The 16,210-nt window shown below is 37.3% G+C and overlaps 1 protein-coding gene and 1 pseudogene across 8 annotated transcripts in view; both read right to left on the bottom strand.

The window, feature by feature from the left end:
• The window catches only part of VWA3B (von Willebrand factor A domain containing 3B), a 210,518-nt gene that overhangs the window by 72,290 nt on the left and 122,018 nt on the right, over positions 1 to 16,210 (bottom strand). For all 7 annotated transcript variants that reach the window (XM_080813513.1, XM_080813514.1, XM_080813515.1 and 4 more), the window contains 2 exons: positions 13,028 to 13,158; positions 9,452 to 9,609 (listed from right to left, as the gene is read on the bottom strand). In XM_080813513.1, the coding sequence (XP_080669639.1) occupies positions 9,452 to 9,609; positions 13,028 to 13,158 (289 nt within the window). The remainder of the gene's footprint in view (positions 1 to 9,451; positions 9,610 to 13,027; positions 13,159 to 16,210) is intronic.
• On the bottom strand, positions 3,794 to 4,263 carry LOC308348984 (large ribosomal subunit protein uL23-like; annotated as a pseudogene). Its single transcript has one exon. The product of its transcript is annotated as a large ribosomal subunit protein uL23-like (transcript).

Raw genomic sequence — 16,210 nt, 5'->3', positions numbered from 1 at the left:
TTTTGGGATACAGTTTCTCCTAGAAGACAAAAATATACCCTAAATCTAGCATATGGCTTTGTTCTAGTCTCCAGCCTGATCACATTCTCTCCTTTTTATTTTATTTTATTTTATTATTTTATTTTATTTATTTTCAGTGTAACAGTATTCATTGTTTTTTCACCACACCCAGTGCTCCATGCAATCTGTGCCCTCCCTAATACCCACCACCTGGTTCCCCCAACCTCCCACCCCCCGCCCCTTCAAAACCCTCAGGTTGTTTTTCAGAGTCCATAGTCTCTCACCACTCTTGTTCAACATAGTATTAGAAGTCCTAGCAACAGCAATCAGACAACAAAGAGAAATAAAAGGTATCCAAATTGGCAAGGAAGAAGTCAAACTCTCTCTTCATAGATGACATGATTCTTTATATGGAAAACCTGAAAGATTCCACCCCCAAACTTCTAGAACTCATACAGCAATTCAGTAATGTGGCAGGATACAAAGTCAACGTACAGAAATCAGTGGCTTTCTTATACACTAACAATGAAAATACAGAAAGGCAAATTAGAGAATCGATTCCATTTACTATAGCACCAAGAACCATAAGATACCTTGGAATAAACCTAACCAAAGAGGTTAAGGATCTGTACTCGAGGAACTACAGAACACTCATAGAAGAAATTGAAGAAGACACAAAAAGATGGAAGATCATTCCATGCTCTTGGATCGGAAGAATAAACATTGTTAAAATGTCTATACTGCCCAGAGCAATCTATACTTTTAATGCCATTCTGATCAAAATTCCACTGGTATTTTTCAAAGAGCTGGAGCAAATAATCCTAAAATTTGTATGGAATCAGAAGAGACCCTGAATTGCTAAGGAAATGTTGAAAAACAAAATAAAACTGGCGGCATCATGTTACCTGATTTCAAGCTTTACTACAAAGCTGTGATCACCAAGACAGTATGGTACTAGCATAAAAACAGACACACAAGACCAGTGGAACAGAGTAGAGAGCCCAGATATGGACCCTCAACTCTATGGTCAAATAATCTTCAACAAAACAGGAAAAAATATCCAGTGGAAAAAAGACAGTCTCTTCAATAAATGGTGCTGGGAAAACCGGACAGCTATATGTAGAAGAATGAAACTCGACCATTCTCTTACACCATACACAAAGATAAACTCGAAATGGATAAAAGACCTCAACATGAGACAGGAATCCATCAGAATCCTCGAGGAGAACATAGGCAGTAACCTCTTTGATATCAGCCACAGAAACTTCTTTTTTTCTTTTTTTTAACCAACTTCTTACCAATTCCTTTTTTAAAATCTTTTTAAATTTTCATCTTTATAGTCACTTTATCTCTTCATCATGTTCACCCTTATTTACATATAAAAATATTCACATAGATATAGCTATATGTTTTTCTTTCTTTAAAATTTTGGGAGGCAGTTTCTTCTAACAGACCAATGCACACTCAAAATCAAGTGTGTGGCTCTGTTCTATTCACCAGCCTAATCATATTTTTTTTCTTTCCTTCTCCCCCTGGTTTCAGGTCTCTTCTGATTTGTTCAGTGTATATTTTTCTAGGGTCATTGTTACCCTTTTAGCACTTTGTTCTCTCATTCATATATTCTTCTCTGGACAAAATGACAAGGTGGAAAAACTCACCTCAAAAAAAACAAGAGGCAGTACCAACTACTAGGGACCTAATCCATATGAACATTAGTAAGATATCAGAGCTAGAGTTCAGAATGATGATTATAAAAATGTTAGCTGGGCGTGAAAAAAGCACAAAACATACTAGAGAATGATGTTCTGGAGAAATAAAATCCCTTTCTGGAGAAATTAAAGAACTAAAATTTAAGCAAGTTGAAATCAAAAAAGCTATTAATGAGCAATCAAAAATGGAAGCTCTTACTGCTAGGATAAATGAGGCAGAAGAGAGAATTAGTGATATAGAAGGCCAAATGATGGAGAATAAAGAAACTGAGAAAAAGAGAGATAAACAACTGCTGGATCATGAGGGGAGAATGCGAGAGATAAGTGATGCCACAAGATGAAACAATATTAGAATAATTGGGATCACAGAAAAAGAAGAAAGAGAGAAGGGGCAGAATGTATACTGGAGCAAATTATAACAGAGAACTTTCTTGATAGGGGGAAGGAAACAAGCATGAATTTCCAGGAGGCACAGAGAACTCCCCTTGAAATCAATAAAAATAGGTCAACAGCTCGTCATTTAATGGTTAAACTTACAAGTCTCAGAAACAAAGAGAAAATCCTGAAAGCAGCTCAAGAGAAGAGGTCTGTAACATACAATGGTAGAAATATTAGATTGGCAGCAGACCTATCCAGAGACCTGGCAGGCCAGAAAGGACTGGCATGATATATTCAAGAGTTAAACCAGAAAAATATGCAGCCAAGAATACTACATCCAGCTAGGCTGTCAATGAAAACAGAAGGAGAGATAAAAAGATTCCAGGACAAACAAAAACTAAGAGAATTTGCAAACACCAAACCAGCCCTACAGGAAATATTGAAAAGGGTCTTCTCTAAGCAAAGAGAGAGCCTAAAAGTCACATAGACCAGAAAGGAACAGAGACAATATATAGTAACAGTCTCCTTACAAGCAATATATGGCATTAAATTCATATCTTTCAATAATTAGCCTGAATGTAAATGGGTTAAATGCTCCAATCAAAAGACATAGGGTATCAGAATGGATAAAAAAAACAAGACCTATCGATATGCTGTTTACAAGAAACTCATTTAAGACTCAAAGACACCTCCAGATTTAAAGTGAGGGTGTGGAAAACAATTTACCAAGCTAATGGACATCAAAAGAAAGCTGGGGTGGCAATCTTTCTATCAGACAAATTAGATTTTAAGCAGAAGACTATCATAAGAGATGAGAGGGACACTATATCATACTTGAAGGGTCTGTCCCACAAGAAGATCTAACAATTTTATTTATTTTATTATTTTAACTATTTTTATTAGCATATAATGTAGATTGATATACCCCTAGCCAGACTTATCAAAAAGAAAAGAGAAAGGACCCAAATTAATAAAATCATGAATGAAAGAGCAGAGATCACAATCAACACCAAAGAAATACAAACAATTATAAGAACATATTTTGACCAACTATACACCAGCAAATTTGACAATCTGGAAGAAGTGGATGCATTCCTAGAGACATATGAACTATCAAAACTGAACCAGGAAGACACAGAAAACCTGAACAGACCCATAACCAGAAGCAGAAGCTTCTGGTTATGATTGATGATTGAAGCAGTCATCAAAAATCTCCCAACAAATAAGAATCAAGGCCAGATGGCTTCCCACGGGAATTCTACCAAACATTTAAAGAAGAATTAATACCTATTCTACTGAAGCTGTTCCAAAAAATTGAAAGGGAAGGAAAACTTCCTAACTCATTTTATGAGGCCAGCATTACCCTGCTCCCAAAACCAGACAAAGACCCCACCAAAAAGGAGAATTACAGAACAATATCCTTGATGAACACAGATGCGAAAAAATTCTCACCAAAATACTAGCCAATAAGATCCAACAGTACATTAAAAGGATTATTCACCACGACCAAGTGGGATTTATTCCTGGGCTGCAAGGTTGGTTCAACATCCACAAATCAATCAATGTGATACATTAATAAAAGAAAGAACAAGAACCATATGATACTCTCAATAGATGCTGGAAAAGCATTTGACAAAGTACAGCATTCTTTCTTTTTTTTTATCATGAAAAAAAAATGTATTTAGATTTAGCCAGCTGTACTCAGTTTAGATGATCCCAATTTTGTTGGCAACATCCAAAGCATCATAGTCAGGGGCCAGTCGAACATATGCCTTCTTCTCTCCATCAGGCCTGATCAAGGTGTTGACCTTGGCCACATTAATGTCATAGAGCTTCTTCACAGCCTGTTTGATCTGGTGCTTCTTGGCCTTGACATCCACAATGAACACAAGTGTGTTTTGTCTTCTATTTTCTTCATGGTTGACTCAGTAGTCAGGGGGAACTTGATGATGGCATAGTGATCAAGCTTATTTCTCCTGGGGACGTTCTTTTGAGGGTATATGGGTTGCCTTCGGAGATGCAGAGTCTTGGGTCGGAATGTAGGTGATGTGCGGATCTTCTTTTTTTTTTTGTGACTGTGGACGCCTTTCAGCACCACTTTCTTGATCTTCAAAGCCTTTGCTTTGGCTTCGGCTTTAGGAGGGGTAGGGGCTTCTTTCTTAGCTTTCAGCGCCATCTTCGTAAAAGGGAACTACAGCGTCCATTCTTGATGAAAACTCTTCACAGTGTAGGGATAGAGGGTACATACCTCAATATCATCAAAGCCACCTATGGGGGCACCTGGGTGGCTCAGTGGGTTAAGTCTCTGCCTTCGGCTCGGGTCATGATCTCAGGGTCCTGGGATCGAGCCCCGCATTGGGCTCTCTGCTCAGCGGGGAGCCTGCTTCCTCCTCTCTACCTGCCTCTCTGCCTACTTGGGATCTCTCTCTGTGTCATATAAAAAAAATCTTAAAAAAAAAAAAGCCACCTATGAAAAACCCACAGCGAATATCATTCTCAATGGGGAAAAACTGAGAGCTTTTCCCCTAAAGTCAGGAACATGGCAGGGATGTCCACTATCACCACTGTTATTCAACATAGTACTAGAAGTCCTAGCCTCAGCAATCAGACAACAAAAAGAAATAAAGGGCATCCTAATTGGCAAAGAATTCAAACTCTCCCTCTTTACAGATGATATGATACTTTATGTGGAAAACACAAAAGACTCCACTCCAAAACTGCTAGAACTCATACAGGAATTCAGTGAAGTGTCAGGATATAAAATCAATGCACAGAAATCAGTTGCATTTCTATACACCAACAATAAGACAAAGGAAAGAGAAATTAAGGAGTCAATCCTGTTTACAATTGCATCCAAAACCATAAGATACCTAGGAATAAATCTATCCAAACAGACAAGGAATCTGTATTCAGAAAACTATAGAATACTCATGAAAGAAACTGAGGAAGACACAAAGAAATGGAAAAACATTCCATGCTCATGGATCGGAAGAACAAATACTATGAAAATGTCTATGCTACCTACAGCAATCTACAAGTTTAATACAATCTTTATTAAAATACCATCAACTTTTTTCAAGGAAAGGGGAGAAATAATCCTAAAATTTAAATGGAACCAGAAAAGACCCTGAATAGCCAGAGAAATGTTAAAAAAGAAAACCAAAATTGGGCTATTACAATTCCAGACTTCAAGCTCTATTACAAAGCTGTAATCATCAAGATAGTATGGTACGCATACAAAAACAGACACAAAGATCAGTGGAAAAGAACAGAGAGCCCAGAAATGGACTTTTAACTCTATGGTCAACTAATCTTTGACAAAATAGGAAAGAATGTCCAATGGAAAAAATGATGTTGTGAAAACTGGACAGCCACAAGCAGAAGAATGAAACTGGACCATTTCCTTACACCACACACAAAAATAGACTCAAAATGGAGGAAAGACATCAATGTTAAGACAGGAATCCATCAAAATCCTTGAGGAGAACATAGGCAGCAACCTCTTCGACCTCAGTCACAGCAACTTCTTCCTAGACACATTGCCAAAGGCAAGGGAAGCAAGGGCAAAAATGAACTACTGGGACTTCATCAAGATCAAAAGCTTTTGCACAGCAAAGGAAACAATCAACAAAACCAAAAGACAACTGACAGAATGGGAGAAGATATTCGCAAATGACACATCAGATAAAGGGCTAGTATCCAAAATCTTTAAAGAACTTATCAAACTCAACTCTCAAAGAACAAATAATTCAGTCAAGAAATGGGCAGAAGACATGAACACACATTTCTGCAAAGAAATGGCCAAAGGACACATGAAAAAGTGCTAAGCATCCCTCAGCATCAGGGAAATTCAAATTAAAACCACAGTGAGCTATCACCTCACACCAGTCAGAATGGCTAAAATTAACCAGTCAGGAAATGACAGGTGTTGGCGAGACGCGGAGAAGGGGGAACCCTCCTACACCCTTGATGGGAATGCAAGATGGTATAGCCACTCTGGAAAACAGCATGAAGGTTTCTCAAATAGTTGAAAATAGAGCTTACCCTATGACCCAGCTATCGCACTGCTGGGTATTTACCCTAAAGATACAAATGTAGTGATCCAAATGGGCACGTGTACCTGAATGTTTATAGCAGCAATGTCCACAACAGCCACACTATGGAAAGAGCCTAGATGAATGGATAAAGAAGATGTGGTATATATATATACAATGGAATCTATGCAGCCATCAAAAAACCCCCTGAAATCTTGCCATTTGCAATGACATGGATGGAACTAGAGGTATTACACTAAGAAATAAGTCAATCAGAAAAAGACAATTATCATATGATCTCCCTGATATGAGGAATTTGAGAGACAAGACAGAGGATCATAGGGGAAGGGAGGGAAAAAATGAAACAAGATGAAACTAGAGAGGGAGACAAACCATGAGATACTCTTAATCTCAGAACAAACAGGTTGCTGGAGGAGTGGGTGGCGGGAAGGATGGGGTGGCTGAGTGATGAACATAGGGAGGGTATGTGCTATGGTGAGAAAAAAATAAATAAATGAATAAAAATAAAAAGAACCCAAAACCAGATAAAGACACTGTGAGAAACAACAACTACAGGTCAGTATCACTGATGAACATAGGTGCAAAAATTCTCAACAAAAGATTTTCAAACAGAATTCAACAAAACATTAAAAAAATCACTCAGCACAATCAAATGGGATTTATTCCCAGGATGTAAAGGCGTTTCAATATTCACAAATCAATGTGATACATCACATTAAAAAGAGAAAGGATAAAAACTGTATGGATCATCTCAATAGATGTAGAAAAAGCATTTGACAAAGCACAAATGATAAAACTCCATTCATGATAAAAACTCTCAACATAGTAGGGTTAGAGGAAATATACCTCAACGTAATAAAAGCCATATACGAAAAAACCACAGCTAACACCATACTCAATGGTGAAAAATTGATAACTTTTCCTCTAAGAGCAGGAAAAAGACAAGGATGTTCAATCTCACCACTTTTATTCAATGTAGTACACTGGAAGTCTTAGCCAGAGCAATTACATAAGAAAAAGAAATAAAAGGCATCCAAATTGGTAAAGATGTGAAACATTCGCTATTTGCAGATGACATGATACTTTATATAGAAAACGCAAAAGACTCCACCAATAAACTACTAGAACTGATAAGCAAATTTAGTAAAGTTGCAGGATACAAAATTAACATAGAGAAATCTATTGTATTTCTATACACTCATAATGAAGTAGCAAAAGGAAAGAAAACAATCCCATTTACAACTACGCCAAAAAGAATCAAATACCTAGGAAAAAACTTATCACCAAGGAGGTAAAAGACCTGTACTTTGAAAACTATAAAACAGCGATAATAGAAATTGAAGATGACACAAATGGTAAAACATTCCCTGCTCATGGATTAGAAGAACAAATAATCTTAAAATGTCCAGACTACCCAAAGCAATTTAAAGATTTAATGTAATCCCTATCAAAATACCAGCAATATTTTTCTTAGAGAACAAATAATACTGACATTTACATGGAACTACAAAAGATCCTAAATAGCCAAAGCAATCTTGAAAAAGAAAAAGAAAGCTGGAGGTATCATAATCCTAGGTTGCAAGAGCACAAAGCTACACATATCAAAAAGAATGCTACTGGCACAAAACAGACACACAAATCAATGGGACAGAATAGAGAGTGCAGAGAAAACCCACACTTTTATAGTCAATTAATCCATGGCACAGGAGGCAATAATATAGAGTGGGAAAAAGCCTCTTTGACAAATGGTTCCAGGAAAACTGGACAGCTACATGCAAGAAAATGAAACTGGTCAACTTTCTCACACTATAACAAACATAAACTCAAAAAATGGATTACAGACCTAAATGGTGAGACCTAAAGCTATAAAACACCTGGAAGAAAACAGAGGCAGTAATTTCTTTGACATTGGCCATGGAGACTTTTTTTTTTAGATCTATCTCCTCTGAAAAGGGAAACAAAAGCAAAATTAAACTATTGGGGCTACATCAAAATAAAAAGCTCTGCACAATGAAAGAAACAATGAACAAAATGAAAAGGCAATCTACTGAATGAGAGAAGATATTTGCAAATGATATATCTGATAAGGGGTTAATAACAAAAAATATGAAGAACTCATATAACTCAACACCAAAAAACCCCAAATAATTCAATTAATAAATGGGCAGAGAACCCAATTAGACATTTTGCCAAAGAAGACATACAGATGGCCAACAAACATGTGAAATATGCTCAACATCATTCATCATCAAGGAAATGCAAATCAAAACCACAAGAAGACATCACCTCACACCTGTTAGAATGGCTGGAATCAAAAAGACAAATAACAAGTATTGGTGAAGATGTGGAGAAAAGGGAACCCTTGGGCACTGCTGGTAGGAATATAAATTGGTGTGGCCACTCTGGAAAATAGTATAGAGGTTTCTCAAAAAATTAGAATTATCATATGATTCAGCAATTCTACTTCCGGGTATTTAGCCAAAGAAAACAAAAGCACTAACTCAAAAAGATGTATGCACCCCAATGTTCACTGCAGCATTCTTTATAATAGCAAAGATATAGAAGCAACCTCAGTGTCCATCAATGGATAAATGGATAAAGATGTAATATATATACATATTACAAACACACACACGAATATGATTCAGCTATAAAAAGAAAGAGATCTTGCCATTTGTCACAACATGGATGGATGGACTGTGAGTACATTATGCTAAATGAAATAAGTCAGACAGAGAAAGGCAAATACTATATGGCTTCACTTATATGTGGAATCCTAAAACAAAAAACCCACAAAAAAACAAAAAACAAAAAACAAACCAATCTCATAGACGCAAAGAGCAGACTGATTGTTGCCAGAGGTGGGGGATGGGGAAGTGGGCAAAATGGATGAAGGGGTCTAAAGATAAAAACCTCCAGTTATAAAATAAATAAAGTCATGGGGATGTAATATACAGCATGGTGACTATAGTTAATACTTTACTGCATATCTGAAAATTGCTAAGAGCATAGATCTTAAAAGTCTTCATTCATAAGAGAAATGTTTTTGTAACTGTGTGTGGTGACAGATGATAACTAGACTTACTGTGGTGATTGTTTTTCAATATATACAAATATCAAGTCATTATGTTGTACTCCTAAAACCAAAATAATGTTTGGGTCAATTATATGTCAATAAAGCAAAAACAAAACCAAAAAATCCCACAGGTTTAGGTTCCTTTTAAAATATTATGTGGATTTAGTTTTATTCTACCTTCTTGCATTGAAGGAAAACCTATAATAAGAATCAAACCATTTGTTCACTGATACCTGCATGAAGGACTTTCTTTTTCTGAATCTTTTGATTTGAAAGATCCTCTGGTAAGTACAACATATTTAGGGATGACATTGGTGTTGACTTGACATCAGAATGAGGTTTTGCACATTTTTCTGGGGTTGAAACCATAGAACAGATTTCTTTTTGATGCCTGTTTTGATTTAGACAAAAAAGAGAAGAAAAAAAAGAGGAATAAGAGGAGAGGGAAAATACAAAATTTCCATCAAGAAGGCAGAGTTAGATCAATAAAATCATGTTGAATGCTACAAACTAAAGGAGGGGGACTCCTGTCATCTGGTTAATTCAAGAATAATCTTTTTCCCCACCCAAAGCAGAAGTGTGAACAGGGGCCCTGATGTGGAGTCATTAGATACGGCTCACATCACAGTTCTGTTCCTTTCTGGCTGTGCGGACACGGTAAAGTCCCTCAGTCTTTGAACTTCATCCTCTTCCTCCTCTAAAAACTGCAGGAAATTCAGGTGTGCACTGACTCTACGGGACTGATGTGAGAATTAACATTAAGGGAGAGCCAGTTGTAAGCCAGAAAGCCTTAGGGAAACCTCTTTCTCTAACCGAAGGGTTGAATAGCTAGCCCTTACAAAAGCCAGAGAAGTGAAATCCTTGCCTTGGACCCCCTGTGCCAATATCAGATCACAGGAAACCACTCCTGTGAAGATCTGGGGCCAGGAGGGACCCTAGAAATGCCTGAGAATCTTTCCAGATATATCTTTTCTGAAGCTCTGAACATAGCAACCACAGAAAGGAAAGTTTCCAGAACAATCTCCTGCTCCAAAACTGTAAAGCATGGCTTCCCTCCTTTACCCCCAACCTGACTGCCTACTTTGTAGACCACCCCCAGTGTTCCATAATCATGTACATCTGTATGCCCCACCACACTGTGCATCTTGTGATGGAAGGGACTGGGTTTGTATTCATCTGTGCATCCCAGTTTGCCTGGCACATGGTCTGTACTCCACAATGTTGGAAAAAAAGGAGGAAGGGACTGGAGGAGATGATGCTGAGTGAAATAAACCACGCAGAGTCAATTATCATATGGTTTCACCTACTTGTGGAGCATAAGGAATAATATGGAGGACATTAGGAAAAGGAAAGGAAAAGTGAATTGGGGGAAATTGGAAGGGGAGTCAAACCATAAGAGACTGTGGACTCTGAGAAACAAACTGAGGGTTTTGGAGGTGGGGGGTGTGGGGTTAGATGAGCCTGGTGGTGGGTACTAAGGAGGGCACGTATTGCATGGAGTACAAACAATGAATCTTGGAACACTGAAAAAATAAAATTAAATTTAAAAAAAAAAAGAAAGGAAGGGTGAGGAGATTGGAGGCTGAAATGTTTTTCACCTGGTAGAAAGCAAGAACAAGGCAATTTGTTTTTGAGTGTAGTTAAGTCAGTGAATTAACTTTTCCTAATGTTCTAAGGATAGAAGCATGCTACCTGTAGAATGAGGCATTGAGCTTTATTCTTTCTTTATGTTAATTTAGAGCTCTTATTATATAACAGTTATATCCTCATTTAATCTCCCCAACAACCCTCTGACTACCATTATTCCCATGTTGTAGATCAGGAAACTGAGGCTCCAAAAGGTTAAGTAACTTGCCTAAATTTACCCAACATGTAATGGTGGGAAGCCTGGATTAAAACACTTCTCTGCATGACTCCAGAACCTGCCTTAACCAGCCCCTAAAAAAGAAATATAAAAAATATAAAAAAGAATGCATCCACTACTCAATGAATGGCAGATAGAGTCAACTGACTAAGTAAACTTCCAAACAATGGCTGGTAAGGTACAGAGGGTAATTTACACTGAGGTGCTGCCCATTTATTTGACTGTTAGTTTATTTGTTCAAATTCTCTGCATTTAGAAGTTGTATCTGAGCTTTTCCAATACTTTAAAAATAATGCTGTAAAATCTCATTATGAGATGGCCCAGTATAACATTTATTTTTTTTTACTGATTCCATTGCTCGTGCCTTGCTCCCTGCCCATATTAATGCTTAATTTGCTAACAGGAAGACAGTGAATTTTGATGAAGATGAAATCCTGATTGATAAATGTATTTTTTAAAAGATTTTGTTTATTTATTTGACAGACAGAGATCACAAGTAGGCAGAGAGGCAGGCAGAGAGAGAGGAGGAACAGGCTCCCCGCCGAGCAGAGAGCCTGATGTGGGGCTCGATCCCAGGACCCTGGGATCATGACCTGAGCCGAAGGCAGAGGCTTTAAGCCACTGAGCCACCCAGGCGTCCCTACAGCTGCCATTTTAAAGAAGAGGAAACCAAGACTCATCAATGGACAGGTTTGGAGAGAAGTCAGGGATTCACCAACATCGCACAGAGTGAAGTCCAGACCCCTGGGCCTCCTAATCCCTGAGTCCACTCTCCTGCCCTACACAGCACTCCTGCTGTGTTCTATGACTGTTGGGGTTGGGGGCCCCATCCACGCTGAGTGGAGATAAACTGTTAACACTGTTCTAAGTGCCACGCAAAGATTTCAGAACTTACATTTAAAGGTAAATATGTGTGTTGAGTTTGAGGAGTTCTTAGATACCACCTTACACCAGTTAGAATGGCCAAAATTAGCAAGACAGGAAACAACGTGTGTTGGAGAGGATGTGGAGAAAGGGGAACCCTCTTACACTGTTGGTGGGAATGCAAACTGGTGCAGCCACTTTGGAGAACAGTGTGGAGATTCCTCAGGAAATTAAAAATAGATCTTCCCTATGACCCTGCAATTGCACTGCTGGGTATTTACCCCAAAGATACAGATGTAGTGAAAAGAAGGGCCATCTGTACCCCAATGTTTATAGCAGCAATGGCCACGGTCGCCAAACTGTGGAAAGAACCAAGATGCCCTTCAACGGATGAATGGATAAGGAAGATGTGGTCCATATACACTATGGAGTATTATGCCTCCATCAGAAAGGACGAATACCCAACTTTTGTAGCAACATGGACAGGACTGGAAGAGATTATGCTGAGTGAAATAAGTCAAACAGAGAAAGTCAAGTATCATATGGTTTCACTTATTGGTGGAGCATAACAAATAATATAGAGGACAAGGGTAGATGGAGAGGAGAAGGGAGTTGAGGGAAATTGGAAGGGGAGGTGAACCATGAGAGACTATGGACTCTGAAAAACAACCTGAGGGTTTTGAAGGGGCGGGGTGGGAGGGTGGAGGAACCAGGTGGTGGGTATTAGGGAGGGCACAGATTGCATGGAGCACTGGGTGTGGTGAAAAAACAATGAATACTGTTACGCTGAAAATAAATAAAAAATTTAAAAAAAAAAAAGGTAAATATGTGGCCTCCTTAAGCCATCTATTAGATAATTAAATTATTAGATTATGCCTTCTCCTTTCTTAAGAGAAATTCTAACATAATCATGTTTGTGATTCTTTAACCCACTATGCCACCCAGGTGCCCCATGCTATATGATTCTTTACACTAAAGGAAATCCCAAAAGTACTGCAGAAAGAAGAGGTGTCAAGGAGAGTGAGCAGAGCATCTGAGAGGACCCCAGTGATGAGGAAAACAGGGGCTCTGGCACACTCACTTATTGTCCCCTTCCTTTTCTCCATTGTACCACCAATCCATGATTAAGGACTCTGAATAAAGGTCTTGTACCTTCTCCAGGTCACTTTTTCCCTGCTCCATTTCCTTAATTAAAAGAGTCAAATCTTCATTCTGCCAAAATGAGAAGTAAATATATTGTGAAATTGTATAAAAGAGTTCAAATATCAAACATTTCTAACAGAAAACCAACTATATGAGGAAAAGAATTAAAGGATTTCATGTCATTCTCATACTATTCCATTTTAGTAAACAGCTTTATTGAAATATAACTCATATACAACAAACCAAATGCATGTGAAGTGTACCATTTGAAAAGTTTTGACATTCACACCTGTGAAATCTTCAGTGCAATCAAGAGAACAGACATATCCATCATCCCCAAAAGTTTCCTCAGGCCCCCTTGTAAATTTGCTACCCTCCATACCCCAAAACCCATCTCCCTCCAATTCCTCATCAACTACTCATCTTCCTTCTGTCACTATACATTAGTTTTGATTTTCTAGAATTTTATATAAACGGAATCATACAGTATGTATTCTTTGTCCAGCTTCCTTCACTCATATAATTATTCTGAGATTCACCCATGTTGCAGCATGAAGCAAGAATTCATTCATCTTTATTGCTGAGTAGCATTGGACTATACACCGAATACCAAAACTTAGTCACCTATTGAGAGACATCCTTGGGCTATTATAAACAAAGCTATGAACATCTGTGTACAAGTCTTATGGACATATGTTTTCATTTCTCTTGAAAAAATGTTTATTTTAATGTGATTCACATTGTCCATTCTATCTTGGTTGATTTCTGGTAGTTTTTGTTTTGTGTGGAAGTGGCCCATTTTTTCCTAAGTTGTCAAATATGTGAGTATAAAGCTGTTCACTGTATTCCTTTTATAATATTTTTGATGGCTATAAGATCTAATATGATAACCCCTCCTTTATTCCTGATATTAGTTCTTTTTGTCTTTGTCAGCCTTCCAAGATGTGTTATCAATTCTCAAGCTTTTTTTTTAAGAAACAGCTTTTTCTCTCATTGATTTTCTCTATTGTTTTCCTATTTTCAATTTTATTAATTCATAACCTTATCCATATTGTTTTCTTCCTACTGCTTGCTTTGGGTTTATTTTGCCCTTCTTGTTCTAGTTTCTTGGGGTAAGAACTCAGATTGTTGATTCAGTAACTTTCCTTGTTCCCAACAAGCATTTAGTGCTATAAATTTCACTCCCACTGTGTTTGCTGTATCCCACATAGTTTGATATATGGTGTTTTTGTTTTCTTTTAGTTCTAAGTATTTTTAATTTCCTTTGAGACTTTCTCTTTGACCAATGGATTATCAAGGACTGTGTTGTTTAAATTCCATGTGTTTAGATATTTTTCATGCTGTCTATTATTAACTTCTCATTTGATACGATTATGGTCAGAGAACAAACTCCATGATTTCAGTGCTTTTATTTTTTTTTAAGTTTTTATTTAAATTCAAGTTAGTTAACATAGAGTGCCATATTAGTTTCAGGTGTACAATATAGTTATTCAACACTTCCATACATCAGCTGATGCTTATCACAACAAATGCACTCCTTAATCCCCATCCCCTATTTCACCCATTGCCCCCCGTCCCACCTCCCGTCTGGTAACTACTGGTTTGTTCTCTATAGTTAAGAGTCTGGTTTTTTTTTGGTTGGCCTCCCTCTCTCTTTTTTCCCCTTTGTTCATTTTTCTTCTTAAATTCCACATATGAGTGAAATCATATGGTATTTGTCATTTTCTGGCAGACTTCTTTCACTTAGCATAATATTCTTTAGCTCCATCCATGTCACTGCAAATGGCAAGATTTCATTCTTTTTTATGGCTGAGTTAAATTCCACAACTTCTTTATCCACTCATCAGTTGATGGACTCTTGGGCTATTAATCCGTAATTAATCTGTAATTCAGCTATTATAGTAAATGCTTTTAAATCAGCTGAGGTCTGTTTTATCACCTGTTGTACAGCCTATCTTAGTAAGTATACCATGAGCACTAGAAAAAAATTTGCATTCGGCTGTTGTGGTGGGGAGTATTTTATCTGTGGCAATTAGATCTTATTGGTTGACTGTGCTGTTTAGATCTTCTCTGTCTTGCTGATTTTGCATCTAGTAGTTTCTGTCAGTTGCTGGGAGAGATGTGTTGAAGTCTCCAAGTATAATTTTGTATTTGTCTATTTCTCCTTTTGATTGGGATAATTATATCATTTACATTTAAAGTAATTATTGATGTGTTAACAGTTCTGTTATTTTATTATTTGTTTTCTACTTGTTTCATTGGTCTTGCTCCTCTGTTTCTTTCCTGCCTTCCTTCAGGGTACTTGAACTTTTTAAAATATTAATTCTATCTTGATTTATTTGTAGTGTTTTTCGGTATTTATATTGTTTTCATAATGGCTTCTCTGAGTATGGACGGCATATGTATGAGATTTTAACAATCTACTAACATTAACATTTTACTATTTCAAGGAAAATATGGAAACCTCACTTCCACTTAGGTCCCTTTACCTTCTTTACTTTTAAATATCACTGTCTTGAATATCACAGAGTGCTGTAATTTTTATTTCAATCACTGAATATGATTTCATGAGGAAAAGGACACTCTATTACATCTACTCATATTTTTGCTCTTTCTCCCTTCTTTCATGATGCTCCACAATTTCTTATTTTTCTATTTCCTTTTGCCTAAAGAACTTCCTGTAGCCAATAAAAGAGTAGGGCTTCTAGCAACAAATCCTTTTAATTTGTATTTCTCTGAGAATATTTTTATTTCCTCTTCATTCCTGAAGGATAGTTTTGTCCAGTATAAAATATGTGGTCAATGGTTTTTTTCTTCCCACACTTGAAAAATATTGTGCCACTTTTCTGGCCTCCTTGGTAAAATCCACTCTCAATTTGATGTCATTTCTTTTGGGCTATTTTTAAGACGTTGTCTTCGATTTTTAAAAAAATTTTTTATTGTGTTATGTTAGTCACCATACAGTACATCATTAATTTTTGATGTAGTGTTCCATGATTCATTGTTTGCATATAACGCCAGTGCTCCATGCTGTACATGCCCTCCTTAATATCCCCCACCCCTTCCCCTCTAAAACCCTCAGTTTGTTTCTTGGAGTCCACAGTCTCTCATGGTTCATCTC

This window comes from Martes martes, assembly GCF_963455335.1.
Source record: "Martes martes genome assembly, chromosome: 9".
Lineage (NCBI taxonomy): Eukaryota > Metazoa > Chordata > Mammalia > Carnivora > Mustelidae > Martes > Martes martes.
The sequence above is the reverse complement of the archived record's forward strand: the minus strand, read 5'-3'. Positions and strand labels throughout refer to the sequence as shown.